The sequence below is a fragment of the Lolium perenne genome, chromosome 7, assembly GCF_019359855.2.
Source record: "Lolium perenne isolate Kyuss_39 chromosome 7, Kyuss_2.0, whole genome shotgun sequence".
Taxonomy (NCBI): domain Eukaryota; kingdom Viridiplantae; phylum Streptophyta; class Magnoliopsida; order Poales; family Poaceae; genus Lolium; species Lolium perenne.
The window spans coordinates 54,632,923-54,651,626 of NC_067250.2; the positions used below are offsets into that span (position 1 = coordinate 54,632,923).

The 18,704-nt window shown below is 47.4% G+C and overlaps 1 protein-coding gene and 1 long non-coding RNA gene across 2 annotated transcripts in view; both read right to left on the reverse strand.

The window, feature by feature from the left end:
* LOC139833169 (uncharacterized) overlaps positions 1-16,176 on the reverse strand; it is a 28,932-nt gene extending 12,756 nt beyond the window's left edge. Inside the window, exon 1 of the mRNA XM_071823361.1 lies at positions 15,945-16,176. Within this exon, the coding sequence (XP_071679462.1) occupies positions 15,945-16,133 (189 nt within the window). The 5' untranslated portion in view covers positions 16,134-16,176. The remainder of the gene's footprint in view (positions 1-15,944) is intronic.
* Positions 16,177-17,698: 1,522 nt separating this feature from the next.
* On the reverse strand, positions 17,699-18,498 carry LOC127313219 (uncharacterized). Its single transcript, XR_007858832.2, has 4 exons — positions 18,394-18,498; positions 18,236-18,305; positions 18,051-18,155; positions 17,699-17,949 (listed from the first exon to the last, which is right to left on the reverse strand). It is a non-coding gene; the product is annotated as an uncharacterized lncRNA (long non-coding RNA).
* Positions 18,499-18,704: the final 206 nt, after the last annotated feature.

Genomic DNA, 18,704 nt, shown 5'->3' on the forward strand with positions numbered 1-18,704 from the left:
TGGTCAGATATCAAATCGCAGTCTGAGATTGAGAAGTGCTTGACCGACGAGCTAATCGGCATGTGAGTCCGGCTTCACGGGCGTCCAAAAGAAAAGAAAGCCGATACGTTGCTATCGGTCTTGGCATGACAGGCGGAAGGAATGAAATTGGAGTAATTGAAGGACGAATTAAAAGAACAATTTCATTAATTCAAAGGAGTGGCTTTACAAGAAAGAGCCGATGGCTCTCAAAAGAGGGATCTGGTGCCTAGTGCACTGCTACTACTAGTCCTATTCTACTAGTCGTCGCTGTCCTCGCCATCACCGCCGTCGATGTCGTCGGCGCTGCTCCCAGGAAGCTCCTCGTCGCTGCTGCCCCAGCCCTTGGCCGGAGCCTCGTCCTCCTCGTCATCATCATCATCCTCGCTGTCCGCCCAGGAGCGGAAGCGCTTGGTCGGCGGGTACCCGATGGAGGAGGAGGATTCATCCTCCTCCTCTTCCTCCTCGTCATCATCTTTGTCCTCGCTGTCCGCCCACATACGGGAGCGCTTCTTCGGCGGGAGCTTGGCGGAGGGGGAGGCCTTGGCCTTCGCTACTTCTCCTTCTTTCTTCTCATTGTCGGAGGAGAGGGGGTTCACCTCGGAGTGAAGGTTGTCCTCGTTCTTCTTCTTCGGCGAGGATTGGAGGGGGAGGCCTGAGAGGGAAGAGGAAGAGGAAGACATTGCTACAGGAGGAGAGGGTTTTGTGGGTGCCGATGGCTGGAACAGAGGAAGGGGATGAAGAGAGCTAATCAATCGGCACAGTTAAATAATGAGAAGCCTGGTGGAAATTTAATGCCATTACAGTTTCCGAGGAGATGACGCCAGAGCTATCGAATTTTGCAGAGAAGCTGAGAAGACAGGGCATAATGATAACGGATACTGCAACGGCTCTGCTCTGCCACGACATGACCCTTCAAAGGAAAAACAGAGTGGTTTTGGAATTATCATTGCCAAAACCAGGGGGGCATGTGTTATCACCAGATTTTGGTCAAATCGGGGAGGTGGGCCGTAAGAGAGATGGGCGTGGAAGATTACACGTGGGAGATCTCTGAAGCGGCCTTGCACGAGGGGTTTGGGCTGGATTGCCCGTGTATCTTTAATTATGGTAGATTGTATCTTAGATTAAAAGTTAGAGTTTGTACCGTGCACGGTGGGGATTATTCCCACGTTAGAAAGTCCCCTGGACTATAAATATGTATCTAGGGTTTATGGAATAAACAACAACACACGTTCAACCAAACAAATCAATCTCGGCGCATCGCCAACTCCTTCGTCTCGAGGGTTTCTACCGGTAAGCGACATGCTGCCTAGATCGCATCTTGCGATCTAGGCAGCACAAGCTCCACGTTGTTCATGCGTTGCTCGTCTTTGAAGCCTTGTTGATGGCGAGCAACGTAGTTATCATAGATGTGTTAGGGTTAGCATAGTTCTTCGCGTAACATGCTATCGTAGTGCAACCCTTGCATGTCTAGCCGCCCTCACACCTATCTTAGGTGTGGGGGCGGCACCCCGCTTGATCATTATTTAGTAGATCTGATCCGTTACGATTGCTCCTTGTTCTACAAGGATTAGTTTAATATCTGCAATAGTTAGGCCTTACAAAGGGGGGGAGGATCCAGCGGCACGTAGGGTGTCGTTCGCTAGTCCTAAACAGGATGTTCCGGGGATCAACTTCGTGTTGGTTTTTAGGCCTTGTTTAGGATCGGCTTACGATCACCCTGCGTGGCCGCGAGGCCCAACCTGGAGTAGGATGATCCGATTATGCGGTGAAAACCCTAAATCGTCGTAGATCTCATTAGCTTTATCTTGATCAAGCAGGACCACCATATATTCGTGCACCCCGTACGAATCATGGGTGGATCGGCTCCTTGAGCCGATTCACAGGATAACCTGAAAGCCGATCGAGGCTCGTATTTAATGTTTACGTGTATGCCATGCAGGAAACTAAGCGAGGCATCTCCATCACCTTCCTGACCAGGTATAGGTCAGGTGGCACGCCCTTGCACTCAGCATCGGACGTGTAACCAGAAGGCTTTGCGGGCCGTCGCTCGGAGGGACCTCAGCCAGCCGCAGCTCTAGGTTGTTCCCGGCTCTACCGTGTTGATCGTCGCTGCCCGCCGGTGGGTTTTGACAGTCAACAGAGACATACATATGCTTGGAGGAGACATGCATATGCTTGTAGATCTTGTGTGGCCGTCGTGTGTATGGATGCTTGTTGCAGGTGAAGCGCTTGTGTGTGTCGGTGTGGTGCATGGATGTTTGCCGAAATGTTGATTCATTTCCGTTTCGGCAAGTTTTGCACTACCCATATGTCCTACTTTGAGGAGAGGTCATGCCGAATTTTTCCGCTCCATGTAATACCTTGAGGAGAGGTACGGCCCATGCATGTGTGTGCATTTGGTGCGGTTCTAATTTCCTGTTCTATGTATACCATTTGCAGGCAAGCATGGTCCTCTCAATGAGTTCCGCTCGAATCTCTAGATACAAGATAGACGCGAAGGAGGACATGATTCGGAACAATAGGCGCCAGATAAGATGTCCGTGTCGATCATGCAAACTCGAGCGCTGGATCAACCCTGATTCCGGACAACTGGAGGAGCACCTGCTGAGGCGCGGTTTCATGCAAGACAACCAGGCGCGGCCGGCCCCATCAAATGGTGCGCATGAAGACCATGTCGAGCGAGATGACTATCATCATGAAGAAGACTATCATCATGCCGACGGGGACTATCATCATGAAGAAGAAGTCAGCGGAGAAGATCATCATGAAGAAGAAGATGCCGGCGGAGAACATCATCATGATGAAGAAGAAGATTCCGGCGCGACCCCGCTAATTTCGGCCTTGCGGGACTCTCATGTTCAAGATCTTCTCCTCCAGGAGACGAGCAACGATAGAGTTGCAGCTAGAGAGAGAGCCAAGCTGTCGCAAATGGAGAAAGACGGGATGACTCCGATCTTTCCTGGGTGTCGTCCGCAGGATACGCGCTTGCATGTAACGCTTGATTACCTGCAGATGAAGACGCAGAACAAGTGGACCGATTCCAGCTTCAGCAAGAACTTAAAATTCTGGCACGATCGTCTCCCGGAGGGGAACACATTGCCAAGTAGTACCGAGGAGGCCAAGAAAGTCGTGTGTCCCCTTGACCTACCGCACGAAAAATACCACGCCTGCATTAATGATTGTGTGATTTATAGGTGCGAGTACAAGGACAGAACCACATGTCCGGTGTGTGGCCACGGACGGTACAAGGTTGGGAACAAGAAGGTACCTCGAAAGGTGGTATGGTACTTTCCTATCACTCCCCGTCTGCAGCGGTATTTCGTGGACCCTAAGGAAGCAAAGCTCATGCAATGGCACGCGGAAAGGCAGAAGCCCGAAGAAGATCCGGAGATGGGCTATATGCTGACACACCCTTCAGACGCTGGACAGTGGCAAGCATTGGACATCGCCTTCCCTAGGTTCGGGGGCGACGCAAGGAACATCAGGCTGGGTATGAGCACCGATGGACTCAATCCGTTCGGCAACCAGAGTAGCACGCATAGCACCTGGCCTGTGTTTGTATGGCCTTACAACCTACCCCCGTGGCTGTGCACCAAGCAAAGGTACATACACCTGAGTATTCTCATTCAGGGGCCGAAACAACCAGGTGTCGACATGCATTTGTATCTCGGGCTGCTGAAAGAGGAGTTAGACACGTTGTGGAAGACGCCACCCCGTACGTGGGACGCCTACACTAGAACTTATTTCGATATGAGAGCCGCGTTGATCACGACGGTCACGGACTATCCTGGTTACGCATATGTATCTGCCCCGGGTGGGCCACGGATTCAACGGCTGTGTGAAGTGCATGGACGATACCCCGCATCTACAACTACCAAGGGATCCCGGGTCCTCGAAAACCGTCTACCCAGGTGCTCGAAGGTGGCTTCGCTTGGATCACCCGTGGAGAAAACGCGGTGATCTGTTCAATGGTAAAGATGAGCCCGATGGACCCCCACGCCCGAGGAGCGGCGCAGAAATCGATGATCTTCTGAAAAATTGGAAGGAGTGCCCAGCGCCGGGAAAGAAGCGACCGAAGCTAGAGCCGCTGCTCGGTGTATGGAAAGCGAGGTCTGTTTTCCACGACTTGGAGTACTGGAAGGTCCTCCACACGCCCCACAGCCTCGATGTCATGCACATTACGAAGAACGTTACCGAGAGTCTGCTTGGCACTCTTTGCAACTCAGAAAAGTCCAAGGATGGACCGAAAGCAAGATACGATCTTAAACATTTTGGCATCAGGAAAGATCTTCAAGCCCCGATACGACGATGATGATGATGATGATGATCGGACGGAAGGGACTCAACGTCTCCGTAAAAGGGCTAAGAAGAACGCGGTGCAGCTTCCCGCTGCTCGCTTCACAACGAGTCCGGAGGAGCTCGAGCAGTTTTTCAGTGCCTCCTAGGAGTGAAAGTTTCTCACGGTTACTCGGGAATATAAGCAGATATACGGACGTAGCGAAGAAGAGGTTCACCGGGATGAAGTCTCACGATTGCCACGTGCTAATGGCCGCGAGATACTTCCCGTTGCGATCCGAGGCATAATGGACGAGCACGTCCGTGATACGCTGTTTGGCCTATGCAACTTTTTTGACGTTATCACCAGGAAGTCGATCGGCGTGAGGCAGCTCAAGATGCTACAGGATGAGATCGTGGTGATACTATGTGAGCTCGAGATTTACTTCCCGCCTGCATTCTGTGATATATGTGTCCATCTCCTTCTCCATGTCGTTGAAGACATCAAGCAGCTCGGCCCAACGTTCCTCCACAACATGATGCCTTTCGAAAGGCAGAACGGTGTCATGAAAGGATACGTTCGCAATAGGGCCCGTCCAGACGCAAGCATGGCCAAGGGGTTTCTAACCTACGAGTGCATCTCCTTCTGCCAGAATTATCTAAGCACCGAGGACGACGAGGATCATGTTGGTCTACCCCCCAGGACACACCTCGGGAGGCTCGCTGGAGTCGGTCACCGCGAGGGCTACCGCTCAGTCCATGTCGGCATTGACAATAGACGCGACGACTTTGAAAGGGCTCACCGGGTCGCGCTACAACACTTAAAACTGATCGAACCTTTCGTGCAAGAGCACAAAAGCATGGTCGAGCAGAATTACATCGATATGGGCCGGCCGAGGAAGATGGGAGACGTAACCAAAAAGCACAACTCCAGCTTCACGCGTTGGTTCAAGCAAACTCAACTGCTTGAAGCACAGAGAAAAAGGCCTTCTACCGAAGATGAAAAACTCATATACACCTTATCACAGGGACCCGGGCATAACGTAAGGACCTATCAGGGTACGACATCAACGATTCTGAGATTCTACACCGAGGAAAAGGACAGAAATAGTGAAAATCAAAACTCAGGAGTAACTATGCTGTCATACGCCGATGACGAGACTAATGTCAAGGAAAGATTTTTTGGAAGGATCGAGGAGATATGGGAGCTCAATTACTGTGGAGAGACGGTGCCAATGTTTCGTGTCAGATGGGCCAAGAAGGTCGAAAAAGAAGGCCGATATTTCACAACCATGGTTATACCCGATGCAAAATCGAAGAACGCATCCGCGAAAAATGAGCCATGGGTACTCGGTAGCCAAGTTGACCAATGCTTCTTCATCACCGATCCGTCGAGGCCTAGCCGTGTTGTCGTCAGGAGGGGCAAGAGGAGCATCATAGGAATGCAAGGAGACGCCAACGAGGAAGACTTGGACAAGAATGGTGACCCGAAGATTGAGGAGGAATTCGACAGGCACTTCGACATCCCTACTACTAGTAAAGTAAGAAGGAGGACCTCCCTACCCTCTAAAGGTTGTCCGTTCACGCGAAGAAATCTCAAGGTGGCCGGCATAAAGTATTCAACCGCCAACAACCGAAAGGGCAAGAAGATTGCGAAGAGACGCTAGCTAGAGCTCGAAGCCGGGACGAAGAAGATCTTTTTTTGGTCTATCACATGTGTGTGAGTGTGTGTTAGACAAGTACATCCATGTGTGTGTGAGAGAAACAAGAACGTACATGTTTGTATGAGACAATTAATTTATAATACTCTACTAATTACTAAATAATGTTGTGTTATTTATTGAAATGTAACTAAAATATGAAAAAAAAGGAAGAAAAATTGTGTGGCAGCCAGGGTTCGAACCTGGCTACTAATGGGCTAACATTGACCTTAACCACTGGGCTAGTGCTAAGTAACTGTCAGTACACAGCAGTAAAACATTTTGTTTTGCTAAGTGTCTAAATTCTGTGGCGCACGCCCCTTTAGGTGCGCCACAGAATTAAGGGATTCTGTGGCGCATGTCAGAGCTGATGCGCCACAGAATGCTTAATTCTGTGGCGCACATGGAGGGGTGCGCCACAGAATTTAGACACTTGGTGAAATAACTCGATCGACCCTTTCTTCCCCACTCACAACAGCAGTTTCTTCCCCGACAACCCTAGCGCCACTGCAACCACCACCACCGCCAAGCGCCGCCACCTAGCGCTGCTGCCGCCGAGGAGGAGGAGGAGGAGGACGGCCACGCCACCGCCGAGCAGGACGCCCAAGCCCGAGCCGCCACCGCAGATCGAGGAGGAGGACGCGCGCGAGCCCGAGCCGCCGCCGCAGAGGAGGAGGAGGAGGACCGCCACGCCACCGCCGAGCAGGACGCTCAAGCCCGAGCTGCCCCGCAGATCGAGGAGGAGGACCACCGCGCCCCGCCATCACCACCGCGCCCTGCCACCGCCGTTCGGTGAGATCGAGTCCCTCTCCCCCTCCCCACTCCCTCTCCCCCGGCCTCCCCACTCCCTTGTCCCCCTCTCATGTTCTTGTTGTTTGCATTGCCATGATCCAAGCCATCCAAGCCATCAAAGAATTGCCATGATCCTAACAGTAGCTAATTTCTTGGTTATGGCATTATATTCTTTCTATTATTTTGCAAAATTGCAAGTTACATAGTAATGCATCATGGTTTTTTACAAATCAAATGAAACAACACCCTTGACATAATGTATTATGAATAGGAGAAAAAATATAGCACTGAATGAAGTGCAACTACAATGAGACAGGTCCCTCGGGTTAGATCCACTACGTGTGAATAATGAAACTTAGTTAAACTACAATTGCACCCCAAATCATGAAAGCACCAGAAAAACTAGCATGTTACAAATATAAATATATTAACTTTACAAATTCAAGGAGGTAGCCAAAATCAATGGCAAATGGTTGCACTCAGCAAAATCAGACCAGGCACATTACATCCAAAATGGCAGAAACCAAGTTCAAGCTACAATGAGAACACATAATGGTACCAACGTGTGTAGGCCAATAATACTTAGTAGTGTATCATGTAGGCCAGACACTACATCTCCATTGAACAAGCATTCATGAAATAGAATAATGACTCCAATGCTACTGCTAGGATTTGTTAGCAATTCTTGGTGAAAGCTAATGATGCTACTCTTTTGGTTTAAATGGAAATGATGAAATGATGCTATGATGCTATGATGAAATGATGAAATGTACAAGCTAGAAATTGATTTAGGTTCTCTTGTTCATGCAAATGATGCTACTGGTTTAAATGTAAATGCAAATGATGCAGTCAAATGCTATTTAATTTATTGCTTGCTATTTTTTTAATTCATTGGTTGCTGTTTTTTTAATTCATTGCTTGCACTAGAGCTAATAAAGTTCTTGCTATTTTTGTAATTCATTGGTTGCTGTTTTTTTTAATTCATTGCTTGCACTAGAGCTAATAAAGTTCTTGCTATTTTTTTAATTCATTGCTTGCTGTTTTTTTAAATTCATTGCTTGCAGTAGAGCTAATGGTTCAATAAAATGAACAATGCAGTAGGTTTTTCAATACAATGCAGTAGGTTTTTTAATAAAATGAAATGCTACTGCCTAGTTGATTTTGAATTGATGCTAGGATTTGTTGGCAGTAGAAAATTTAGGTTTAGAAAATGAAAATGCTTGGGCTAATAAAATGAAATGCTACTGCCTAGGATTTGTTGATTTTGAATTACTGCTTGGGGTTTCAAGATAATAATGCTATTAGTACATGAAATGCTACTGTAAGTCACTAGCATTTCCATATGATGCTCAAGCTTCTGCTATTTAATTATCTCTGGAATTTTATATGTTGATGTTCTTTATTGCTAGCTACTGCTAGCTAGGATTTGTTAGCAATTCTTGGTTCAAGCTAATGATGCTACTTTGGTTAGTGCTACTGTAAGTATAAGTGGTTAGTGCTACTGTAAGTATAACTGTAATGCTCCAGGTTTTGATGCTCCAGGTTTTGATGTAGTTGTATGCTTCAGGTTTTGATGCTTCAGATTTTGATGTAGTTGTAGCTCCAGGGTTTGATGCTTCAGGTTTTTGATGCTCCAGGTTTTGTTGTAGATGCTCTAGGTTTTGATGCTTCAGGTTTTTGATGCTCCAGGTTTTGATGTAGTTGTAGCTCCAGGTTTTGATGTAGTAGTATTTGGATACAATTTTATATGATGATGAACATGGTTAGAATCTGTGAATATGGTGATGAATGTGGGCTCCAGGTTTTGCAGGGATTTCATTGAGTTGCCCATTTCTCCCGAAGCGTTGATTAACTTCCGTTTCGGTTGAGAAATGGGCACTCCTACGTAGAAAAAATAGCAAAGGTCATGCCGAATTTTTTGGTTGACTTTTGTACTAACTTGTTGCCTCTTTTTAATGAAGTGCAAAAATAAACATGTCGGGCAACACTTCTAAGCCCAGGAGCCAGAACGAAGAAGCGAGAGAGGCCAACAAGGACTTCTGGGAGGGCTACGAGCAGCCCCGGAAGGCCGCCGCCGAGTCGCCCGATGATGAGGAAGAGGGCCGGGACACTGCCTCCGAGGGAGAGGGCCGGGGGGCCGCCGCCGACACCGGCGACGATGACGATACCTGGGACGACACCGCCCAGACCGGTGAAGAGACGACCGGTGAAGAGAACGCGGCCAACCGCATGGAAGGTGATAGCGGCGGCAACCCTCAGGAGGGTAAGAAGAAGAGGACGGCGAGGAGGCCAAGGAGGGATCGGAGGCCGCAAGTGCTCGCCAACGTCACCGATGTTGTCACGGTAGTCTCCCAAAGTGGCCTACCGATGGAGCCTTCGTGGGTTGCCAAAGGGTACGGCATGCAACTAGGGTGCATCGTCCGTGAAACCGTGCCGATCCTAACTCATGACCTCAGAAGCAAGGAGAACGAGGCTATCGTCCAATCCCTCCTCCAGAAGCTTCACCAACGATACACGTTCCCGGAGCCGTTCAATAAAAAGGTGGACTCTTTAGCTCTCACGAAGATGAGCACCGCCTTGAGCAGCTGGAAGAACCGGCTGAAGAAAAAGATCGACGCCGGTGAAAGCTGGGAGAGGATAAGTAGCAAAGAACCGTCGCTCTCCTTAGAAGACTTTAATGCATTCAAGTCTTACTTAGAGAGTGACGATGTTAAAAAATGGACCGCCTGGGGGAAGAAAATGCGGGATTTGAACTTAGGGACCCACCATTGCGGAAGCGGCGGTTACCGAGGAAAACAGCCCACTTGGGACAAGGAGGATGCCGAGATGGTACGTACGGGAAAGAAAACCCCTGGCACAAAATCCAGGATGAACAGGCTAGGAACTTTGTCCGGTCCCGCTACTACTTAGACTGGAAGACGGGGGAATTTATTACGGATCACGAAGACGTGAAGGATTTCGAGAAGTACCTGGTAAGGATAGTTCTATATTATTTCGCTCATCTTATTAGGCAATGAAGCCAAATGGGCTAACCTTAAGTTCCTTTGTCTGAAGGATGAAGAGTTGACGAAGGCTGGCCCGTCGTCCCAGGGGTCGACGGAACCGTGGGACACGCCTTTCAACAGGGCGATGAACAAATACAAGGAGAGGGAGCTAGACAAGCCACCGACGTCGGGTGGCCGTGTGTCCGGCTTTGGCACAAGTATGAAGCTATCCGAGTACTACGGATCGGATGCCAAGACGAGAAAGCTGGAGAGGAGGTCATCGGCAAAGGATAAATCCGAGGTTCAGGAGCTGAAGAAGAAGGTGGAGTCACTAGAGAAGCTGGTGGCCGAAAAGCCTCTGGAGAACACGGAGATGATGAACAAGTTATTGGACGAGAAGATCCGGCAGATCATCCCCCCTGGGTTGATGGAGGGGTTAGCTGCTTGGAATGCGGGAGGTCAAGTGGGGCCGATACATGTGCCCAGCATTAGCGGCAGCAACTCAAGCTTCCACGTGTCGCCGACGGTGCCGCTCCACCCGACGCCGGCGTCGGGCTCCACTGACGCCGCCGCAGCTCCAACCGCCGCCGCAGCTCCAATCGGTCGCATCGACGCCCCCAACCGCCGCCCTTGTATCGACATGGCCGAGATCGACACCATCAAGGAGGTAAACTCATTAGTTACTCCTTCGCGTCATCTTCTTTAACTATATATGCCTTTCGTGACTGCCATCTCACGATGCCCAACATGGCGCCCCTGACTCAGGATGAACAATGCATACTTCTGCAAACGGTGGAGCCCGGCGGCAAGTTGGTGGAAGATGCTAGCGGCTATGTCATGGCTTCCCGCGTTATGCACGGCACTACATTGGCGAAAGACGTGGCGAAGGTCAAGTTGGTAATGGTAGTGCCGGAGTACCGCTACGCCATCCCCCCCTTTCAACCTCCGGGCACAGACGAAGGCGACGTTTTGCCCCTTGGGGATTGCACCTCATGGCTTATGACATGGCCGAAGAACCAGATTCGTCTGGGGGGGGTCTTCCGAGTGGTAAGAAAAGCACCGGCGCCACCTCCCCTATCATCCGGCCCAAGATCGCCAGCGCCGACGACACCCTTAAGGAAACGGCGGTCGCCGCCCCCACTACCCTGAAGGAACCGGCGGTCGCCGCCGCCACCCGGAAGGAACCGACGATCGCCGTCACCACCAGACGCCACAAACAGTTGTTGGGAGCGCTACCGCAACGACCGTCTACTAGACACACGGTACGCCAAGCGGCGGCATCGCAACCGCCACCACCTAAGGTCCAGGACATGGCGCCACTTGATGGCAACGATGTAGATGATGATGATGACATCAATGCCTACATCAACACTGGCGCCTGCAGCCAAGATATGTACATGCCTCCTATGGATGAACAAGCCTTCCGCACACACGGCGATCAACTTACTCGTCCCCCTACAGTCACGAAGCAGCGCCTGGTCTTCACGGGTCTTTTCAAGACACTCCTCCGGAGGCTGGCAATCCAGCTCAAGTCAAGCCTGCTACCGTTTTCAGCCCTAACACGCTGCGTAAGACGATCATCGGGGAGCCACCCAAATCAACCCCAGCAACCTCAGAAGCACCACCAGCACCCGAAGCACCACCATCAGCACCACAAGCACCCCCAGTAGGTCAGGTGAAGAAGGGAAGGAAGAGAGGAGCCAAGAAGGGCGCATCTTCGAGCCAGCCTGCTCCTAAGAGGATCCGGGCCGACGACATGGTACCACCTACCCCGGATGGCTTGCCCCGGTGTCATGAAGCTGGTAAACCTATACTGCCTCCGGACATGGAACACCTCGCAAGTGGACAAATGCTCCCTTTGCAGCACTCTATTCATTATCAAGAGAGCGTCCTTCTTAAAGAAAAGGATCCAAATTACCCGGTGTTCTCGGTCAAGGTGCCGTCCGACCAGAACTTCGTCAATGAAGACCCCGCGGATATCTTCTTCATAGCGTTCGAGGACGTCTTCAATCTATTTCACTCGAAACGGCTCGACTATAACTTGGTGCGCCTATACGCGATCAATCTTCAGATGAAGATCAACAGAGAGAGACCCCGCCACATCGCGGTAGCGGATCCCTACTACATGCGCGATAGCCAGCTCCAGGACGGCTCAAGGACACGGACCAAGGCGGTGCGGTATCTCCAGAACTTCATGCTCATGCACAAAGAGAGCAACACCATTCTTCTGCTGTCTTTCCCGAGTAAGTACACATCCGCTCACGGCCGTCGTAACTTATGCTTTCTTATATATTTCTTCCATTGCCGATCATTTCCAACATTCCATTTCAATTGCATGTGTTGAGCAGGGACAAATACGCACACTCATCATCCTAGATCCAAAGTGGTCACTAGCCCAAGATTTCGACTCGTCGAGTACGACGACGAAGAAAGACTACACGAGAATAAGGGGTGTTCTCGATGAGGCTATCCTTGGCTACTCCAAAAGTGGAGGCACCTTCGACAAGAATGGGCAATATATCAGGCCGGACACTAAAAGATCGGGTTCAAGCACGTGATCAACTTCCCTTGTATCAAGCAGCCAGTGGCAGCATTAAGGAGGCCTTCTATGTCCTCCATCACCTTAAAGGGTTTGTCGAGGATGCGAGAGATGATGTCTCTGCCACCTAGTAAGCGAGACCCCATTAAAATGTCGGGGAAATCAGTGATGATGATCTTAGAGAAGACTTCCATCGCATCCAAGTAAAGCTCTCGGAAATTATCTTACAAGATGTATCCAACGGATCGGGGCTCTTACACGCAGCCAGAGCGTTGCCTAAGAGGGATATCGAAGAACGCCTACATAGGCAGGGTGATGGAAGGACGTGGACGACGAAGGACTTGTACAAGCCGTTCCCGGAGCCGCTCAAGAAGACGTCTCGTTGACCGAGGCCGGTGTGCCTAGCATTACTTTGAATCGATAGACAATTTGTACCGTGTTGTAAACTAAACTTGCTTAATTTGCTCGAAACGGTGGTCGTCGTTGTTGGACTTCAATTTCTATTGTAGTCGTTATCGTTGAACCATATTACTTATGTGATACCGTTGCTATATTTCTTTTAGGTTTATTATTATTTCCTTGCTTTAATTCTTGTGAATATGTATGCATGTGAACCCTCTAACTCTTTCCATTGCGTTATATACTAATATGCCTTGTGTCCATAGAGATGACGTACTACGTCGTGTTCGAGGGGCGGGTTCCAGGAGTGTACGAGGAGTGGGAGGAGTGCAAGAAACAGGTGCACAAGTTCAGCGGCAACTGCTACAAAGGGTACCCGACTAGACACGAGGCGGTTGCCAAGTGGAGGGCGCACCAAGCGAACAAGAGCAAGATGAAGGCCTTCCTTGTGCTCTCGCTCTTGCTCACCATCGTCGCGGTGGTACTCTATTTCATCCTAGTGTAGGCGGCGGCCGGTGTCACTTCGTTTGTATCTAGAGATGATGAGAACTTTCTTAATTTGCATGGATTATGAGTTGTATGGAGCTATATGTATAACTCGATCGGGCTCTAAGTAATGTGATGATGATGTGATGATTATATATGTCCATATTATATCTGTCTATATTATATCAGTATATAACCTGTATACTGTGTATAAAAACAGTATAAAACCTGTATAATACACCAGGGAGCACAAAATCGAGTATACCTGTAGATAGTTCTGTGGCGCACCAAAAAATAATTCTGTGGCGCACCTATTTCTGTGGCGCAGCTATATCACATGTGCCACAGAACTACTTATTTCTGTGGCGCACCGGCCCAAGTGCGCCACAAAAACCTTAATTCTGTGGCGCACGGCCAGATGCGCCACAGAAAGTTTATTTTTGTGGCGACGTTTCTGGGGCGCACCCTCCATGCGCCACAGAATCAAATTTTCGTGCGCCACTGATGAGGCTTTTCCTACTAGTGCTAGATCACATGTGTTGAACCATTGTTATCCATTAGGATCCGCGAATCCCAATATCATTCATGCCTATCCAATCTCACGCCATTCAACCGTTCCACTTAGTTTGAACTATTCAAATTTCGAATGAGTTATTTGAGTAGTACAATATATCATTAGTTCATATCTAATGCTAAGTGTGACCTTGTGCTACTCTGATAAGTGTTATCACACTATGACAAATTGCATTTGAGACTTGTGTGATTCTATTCACATGGGTCATTCCACATATTAGTATAACATATCAATCCTTCCAATTATTCTCATACCGGTGTAACAAACAACCCTTGATCCATATGACCTTGTTATTCTTTTCCTCCTAAGAATTTGACCTGGATAATCATTTTCTCTCCAAGTATCTATCAAACCATATCTTGCAACCAAACCTCATGCCACAACTTAGTACCATAGATCGTTTTCTAAATTGTTTGTCTTGATTGTATTATGTTTTTATGAATTGTGTGTTTATGTTGTGTCATATTTTATCTTATAGTTCGTACGGAGAGCTACGTGTTTTGATTGAGAGAAGTGAACCCTCTACGACTACCAAAAAGGCAAGTGACACACCCTCACAACTGTCCCAGTTTTTTTTATCAATGCACCGTAGAAATTTTTGTAGTACGTCTAGGGTATGCTTTGCTTTTGTAATCCCAGTAGATAGCTACTTCTACCTGACTATATTTTGTCGCCATTGAATTTAGTTGATGCTTAGCTATGCTATGAAAATGTTTTAGTAGTGGTTATGGAAAAACAACTAAATTCAATGAACTACCTGGGTGGAATGTGGCTTTGATTGGGTTATGTTGAGTGGTTACTCTGGGGTCATGTCGTCGAACCTCTGAACCCCAGGTGTATCGCACTTGTGGACGGCCACCCAGGAACAAAGAGATAATAGACAACCTTGCTCATTAGCTTACCGTACAACCACATGCTATATGGGCTCTGGCTTGACAGAGTATGTTGTGAGAACCCGGATCCTACGTGACAGATGATGTAGGGGATTGTAGGTTGGTACGGGTCCGTAGAGAAAGGTCTGGGGGATTACTTCGGAAAAGTCTCGTCCTAGTCAACATCTGTCCATTTGAGCAAAATGTGCATCATGGGAGAAGAGCAGACTAGGTCATGTGGGTAAATTGTACAACCTCTGCAGAGTGTAAATCTAAGTACTTAGCCATGTCCCCGGTTACGGACAATTTGAGCGAACTGACAAGGCACATGTTCGAAAGTCTCCTCATCCCAACTTCTTAAATAAAACTTGATGGGTGAACAGGGTTATGATAATTGGTGCAAGTGACTATCGGCTAGTAGGTCCCGTGCCATGTCTATGGTCTGAGTCTACAGGGGTAGTTCACCCAAACCAAGTTGATCATGGGTAGGAGGATTCACCGGGGCTTTACCGGTGGTTTCCAGGTTCATTGATTTCTATCAATGGTACCGCTTAATTAGTATGAAGAAAATGATTTGACAAATGATAGGAGAAAATTGGCTTTATGCAATATGCCCGAGCTCTACCAGCCAAATGTACACATAAGTGTTAGGTTGCCACTTGAGTCCACTATAGTGTCATCTTGCCAATACAATTCAAATGTATTGACCATTCGTGGCTGTAACTTTTCATGTTGCAGATGTTTTGAAAGACGAGTGAGTTACGATGGTTAGGGTTACGAGTCTATCCTCAACATGCTCGCCTGTGGCACATGAAGACGAAGGACTCCATGCTGTCTATTGTTATTCGTTGTGAAACTCTGATGATATGCTAGCCTTGTGCTATGCAATTTGTAATCCTTTATGTAAATTCTGGATCATACGATGTAATAAAGACCTTTGTTTCTTGGCATAAGCGGACCCAGCAAATTTTTGAAGCCTGGGCAAATAGGCTTAGTGTGTTAATTTTGTATCAGATACATGTAAAATAGGGATCAAAATAAGCCCGTCGGTCGGCCGGAAGCCTGGGCGGCCGCCCGGGCAGGAGGGATGCTAGGTCCGCCTATGTTTCTTGGTATTACATCTTGTACTGTGTGTGCTAGCGATTGATCCAGGGACTAGCACAGAAATGCACAGAGATCGGCACCTTAAAAGGTGAGGTCATTACGGTCACCATTGTATTTACACTAGAGCACACGTAGGGAAGTAAAATAGTATGGTAGATAATATAACTCTATTTTTCTTCTCGTGTTTTATTGGAATACCTGTACACACTGAAGTATTGTGTCGGCCCCACCATCCTTCTTGACATTACGCCAATCCTTTTTGTCAAGTGGGCAATAGCCCCCAAGTCTAGCTATTGTGCCAAGAAACTTCCCTAGGACTCCACCTTCATCCCCGATAGGCTGGCCAAGATTATTACATTTTACAACTATGCGTGCTCCATCTGGCATGTTCCAAATAGCTGGCAGGGAATGTGCTCCACGTTTGTCAACAGCTTTATCATCACCTAACATTTTGGTTTACATTAGTATTAATTAAATTAAGGAAACAAATCACCCTAAGTACTTCAAAAGCATCGAACAAGTAAGGAAAGTTAGCCTACTAATGAATTGATCAAGAGCATGAATCTATGATGACAAATTCCATTCTCGGGTGTGATTGTGTGTATTCAGATTAATTAGAAAAAATGGATAAATGTACACAGATCAGCTAGCTAGGTGGTTTAAATAAGTGGAAGCCAACTTAGATTGTTGATACTTTGTAGTTAGTATCATACCAGTCATATTATCGAGGTTGTCATCTCGCTCAGTAAGATGATCCTCGTTATCTTCCAATTCATGTGTCTCAAGCAGCTCACGTGATGACCGAGATTGCTCACTATTGGCGAAGTCTCCATTGGCGTACTGAGCACGGCTCTGAACCACATTCAATCTTTTTGATTTACGCACCATTGCTGCAATTAATTCATACAACATTTACCCGTTAATTGCAAGTATAGAGACAAAAGTGATCTGGGCTAAACATGAAAATAGACTGCAAGCTAAACTCTACAGAAACAAAGTAGTAGTTGATCTTAAGTTTGTAATTACTTTGGGACTTGACCGTCCTAGTTTGTGTTGCTCCTTCAGGGAAGGCATCCTCCTCCTCAAAGCTTGTAATGGGTCCATCATCCTCACCCTGAGGTTCTGATGGAGCAACATCAATGTTGGCCATCTCCTTATACACATACAACTGTACCCTCTTCTCCTTATTGTGCTCAGTTATCATTTTCCTCACATGAGTGTCATTATCGATGTGAACTAGATGCCCCCTGCCACGCGGGTATTTCTTCCTGTAGTAGAGGTAATCAATCCCCGAGAAGCCAACACCTTCAATCAAGTTGACCAAGTCATAAAAGGAGATATTGGTCCTGTCCATTGATGCTTCAAGAACTTTATGTTCTTTATTCTCATCTTCATAGTACAAGTTAATGTTCCAAATTTCCATGGCCATCTACAGTAACATGGATGTAAGAAATATCAGCATCAAACAAATCTTAGAATGAATGGTATGAATGTGAAAAGCAAGAGTAACTCCCGAACAGGATCAAATCACTAGTAGAAAATCTCTCATCAGTACCGGTTCCAGAGGGGCTTTAGTACCGGTTGAGCAACCGGTATTAATTATCCGGCACTAAAGGCCCCCCCGCTTTCGTACCGGTTGCTTACGAACCGGTATAAAAGGCCCTCCACGTGGGCCACCAGGAGAGCTCAGGGCCAAGGAGCTTTGGTACCGGTTGGTAATACGAACCGGTAACAAAGGTTCCCACCCGCGGCAGGGAATTTGCCCAAATCTCTGCCGCGGTAGAGAATTGGTTTTTTAGGGTTTTTGGAGGGGTTTAGGGATATCGGTTTGTTTCATATCGCGTCGATGCACCAGAAACGCGTTTGGGTTTAGGTAGTACATGAAGATGAAGATGATGCATATTAAGTTGGTGCATATAATATAACACACATGTTATTGCATAAGATCGCAAATTAAGTAGCACTATGCATGAAGATCGATCTTCATGCATAGTGGTACTCTCCGAGGCGTACTCTATATATGTCTATTACATGTAGCATAGTGGTACTCTTCGAGTCAACTATATATGTAACATGTACATCTTCATTCATAGTGGTACTCTGCGAGTGGTGGTATGACGTCCCGAAGGAAAAATCCCGCCAATTCCCCGCCTATTGCTATGAAGCGGTCATCGATTGAGAGCTTGTTCCGCTTTCTTGCCAACTATAAAAGAATAAGATACAAATGAATACATGAAACAACTATTACTGAAACTCAGCACAACTTATGATAACAAAACAAATTTGTGAAGATTGTTTTTGTACCTCTTTATTTCTTTCATTATTCGTTCTCTCGCTGACAATTCTGCGGATGCACTCGCAAACGAAGAATCCACAGAGATCGGTCCCCGGAGGTTGTTGCGGGCATTTCTTTACAAGAATATAATTCAATCAAACAATAGTCAAGTATGATAATTAAAAGGTGTGTGGACCTAGGTAGTACTACTTACTTTCGCACGCCATCGCAGCTTCGGTGTCCATTCACGGGACGTATCTTCCTTGATGAAAGTTTGCCATACGCTGCTCGACAAAAGAAAATGCATAAAAGAGTCATCAATTAGTTCAAAGCAGGAAATTAACGAAACAAACCGATAAGAATTAAAATTACCTTCTGAGCATTAAAAAACAAGACACGTATAGTTCCGATTTTTTGCTTAGTGAGTCCAAGACTTCAACTTCTCCAATTTCCAAATTGATGACGAGAAGAATAAAGTGAAACCTACGCACGTTTCAATATGTAGTGTCATATATATAAGTCATTAGTTAAAATTTTGACATACGGTGAGCAAAATATAATGTGTTATAAGACAGTAAGACTCACTCGAAGTTGTAAGGCCAAATTATTAGCTTTTTGTCACGTTGTCGCTTCAAAAACCTTAGCAAAGTCTGCGGTGTATCCTTGTTATAGAGGGGATTCTC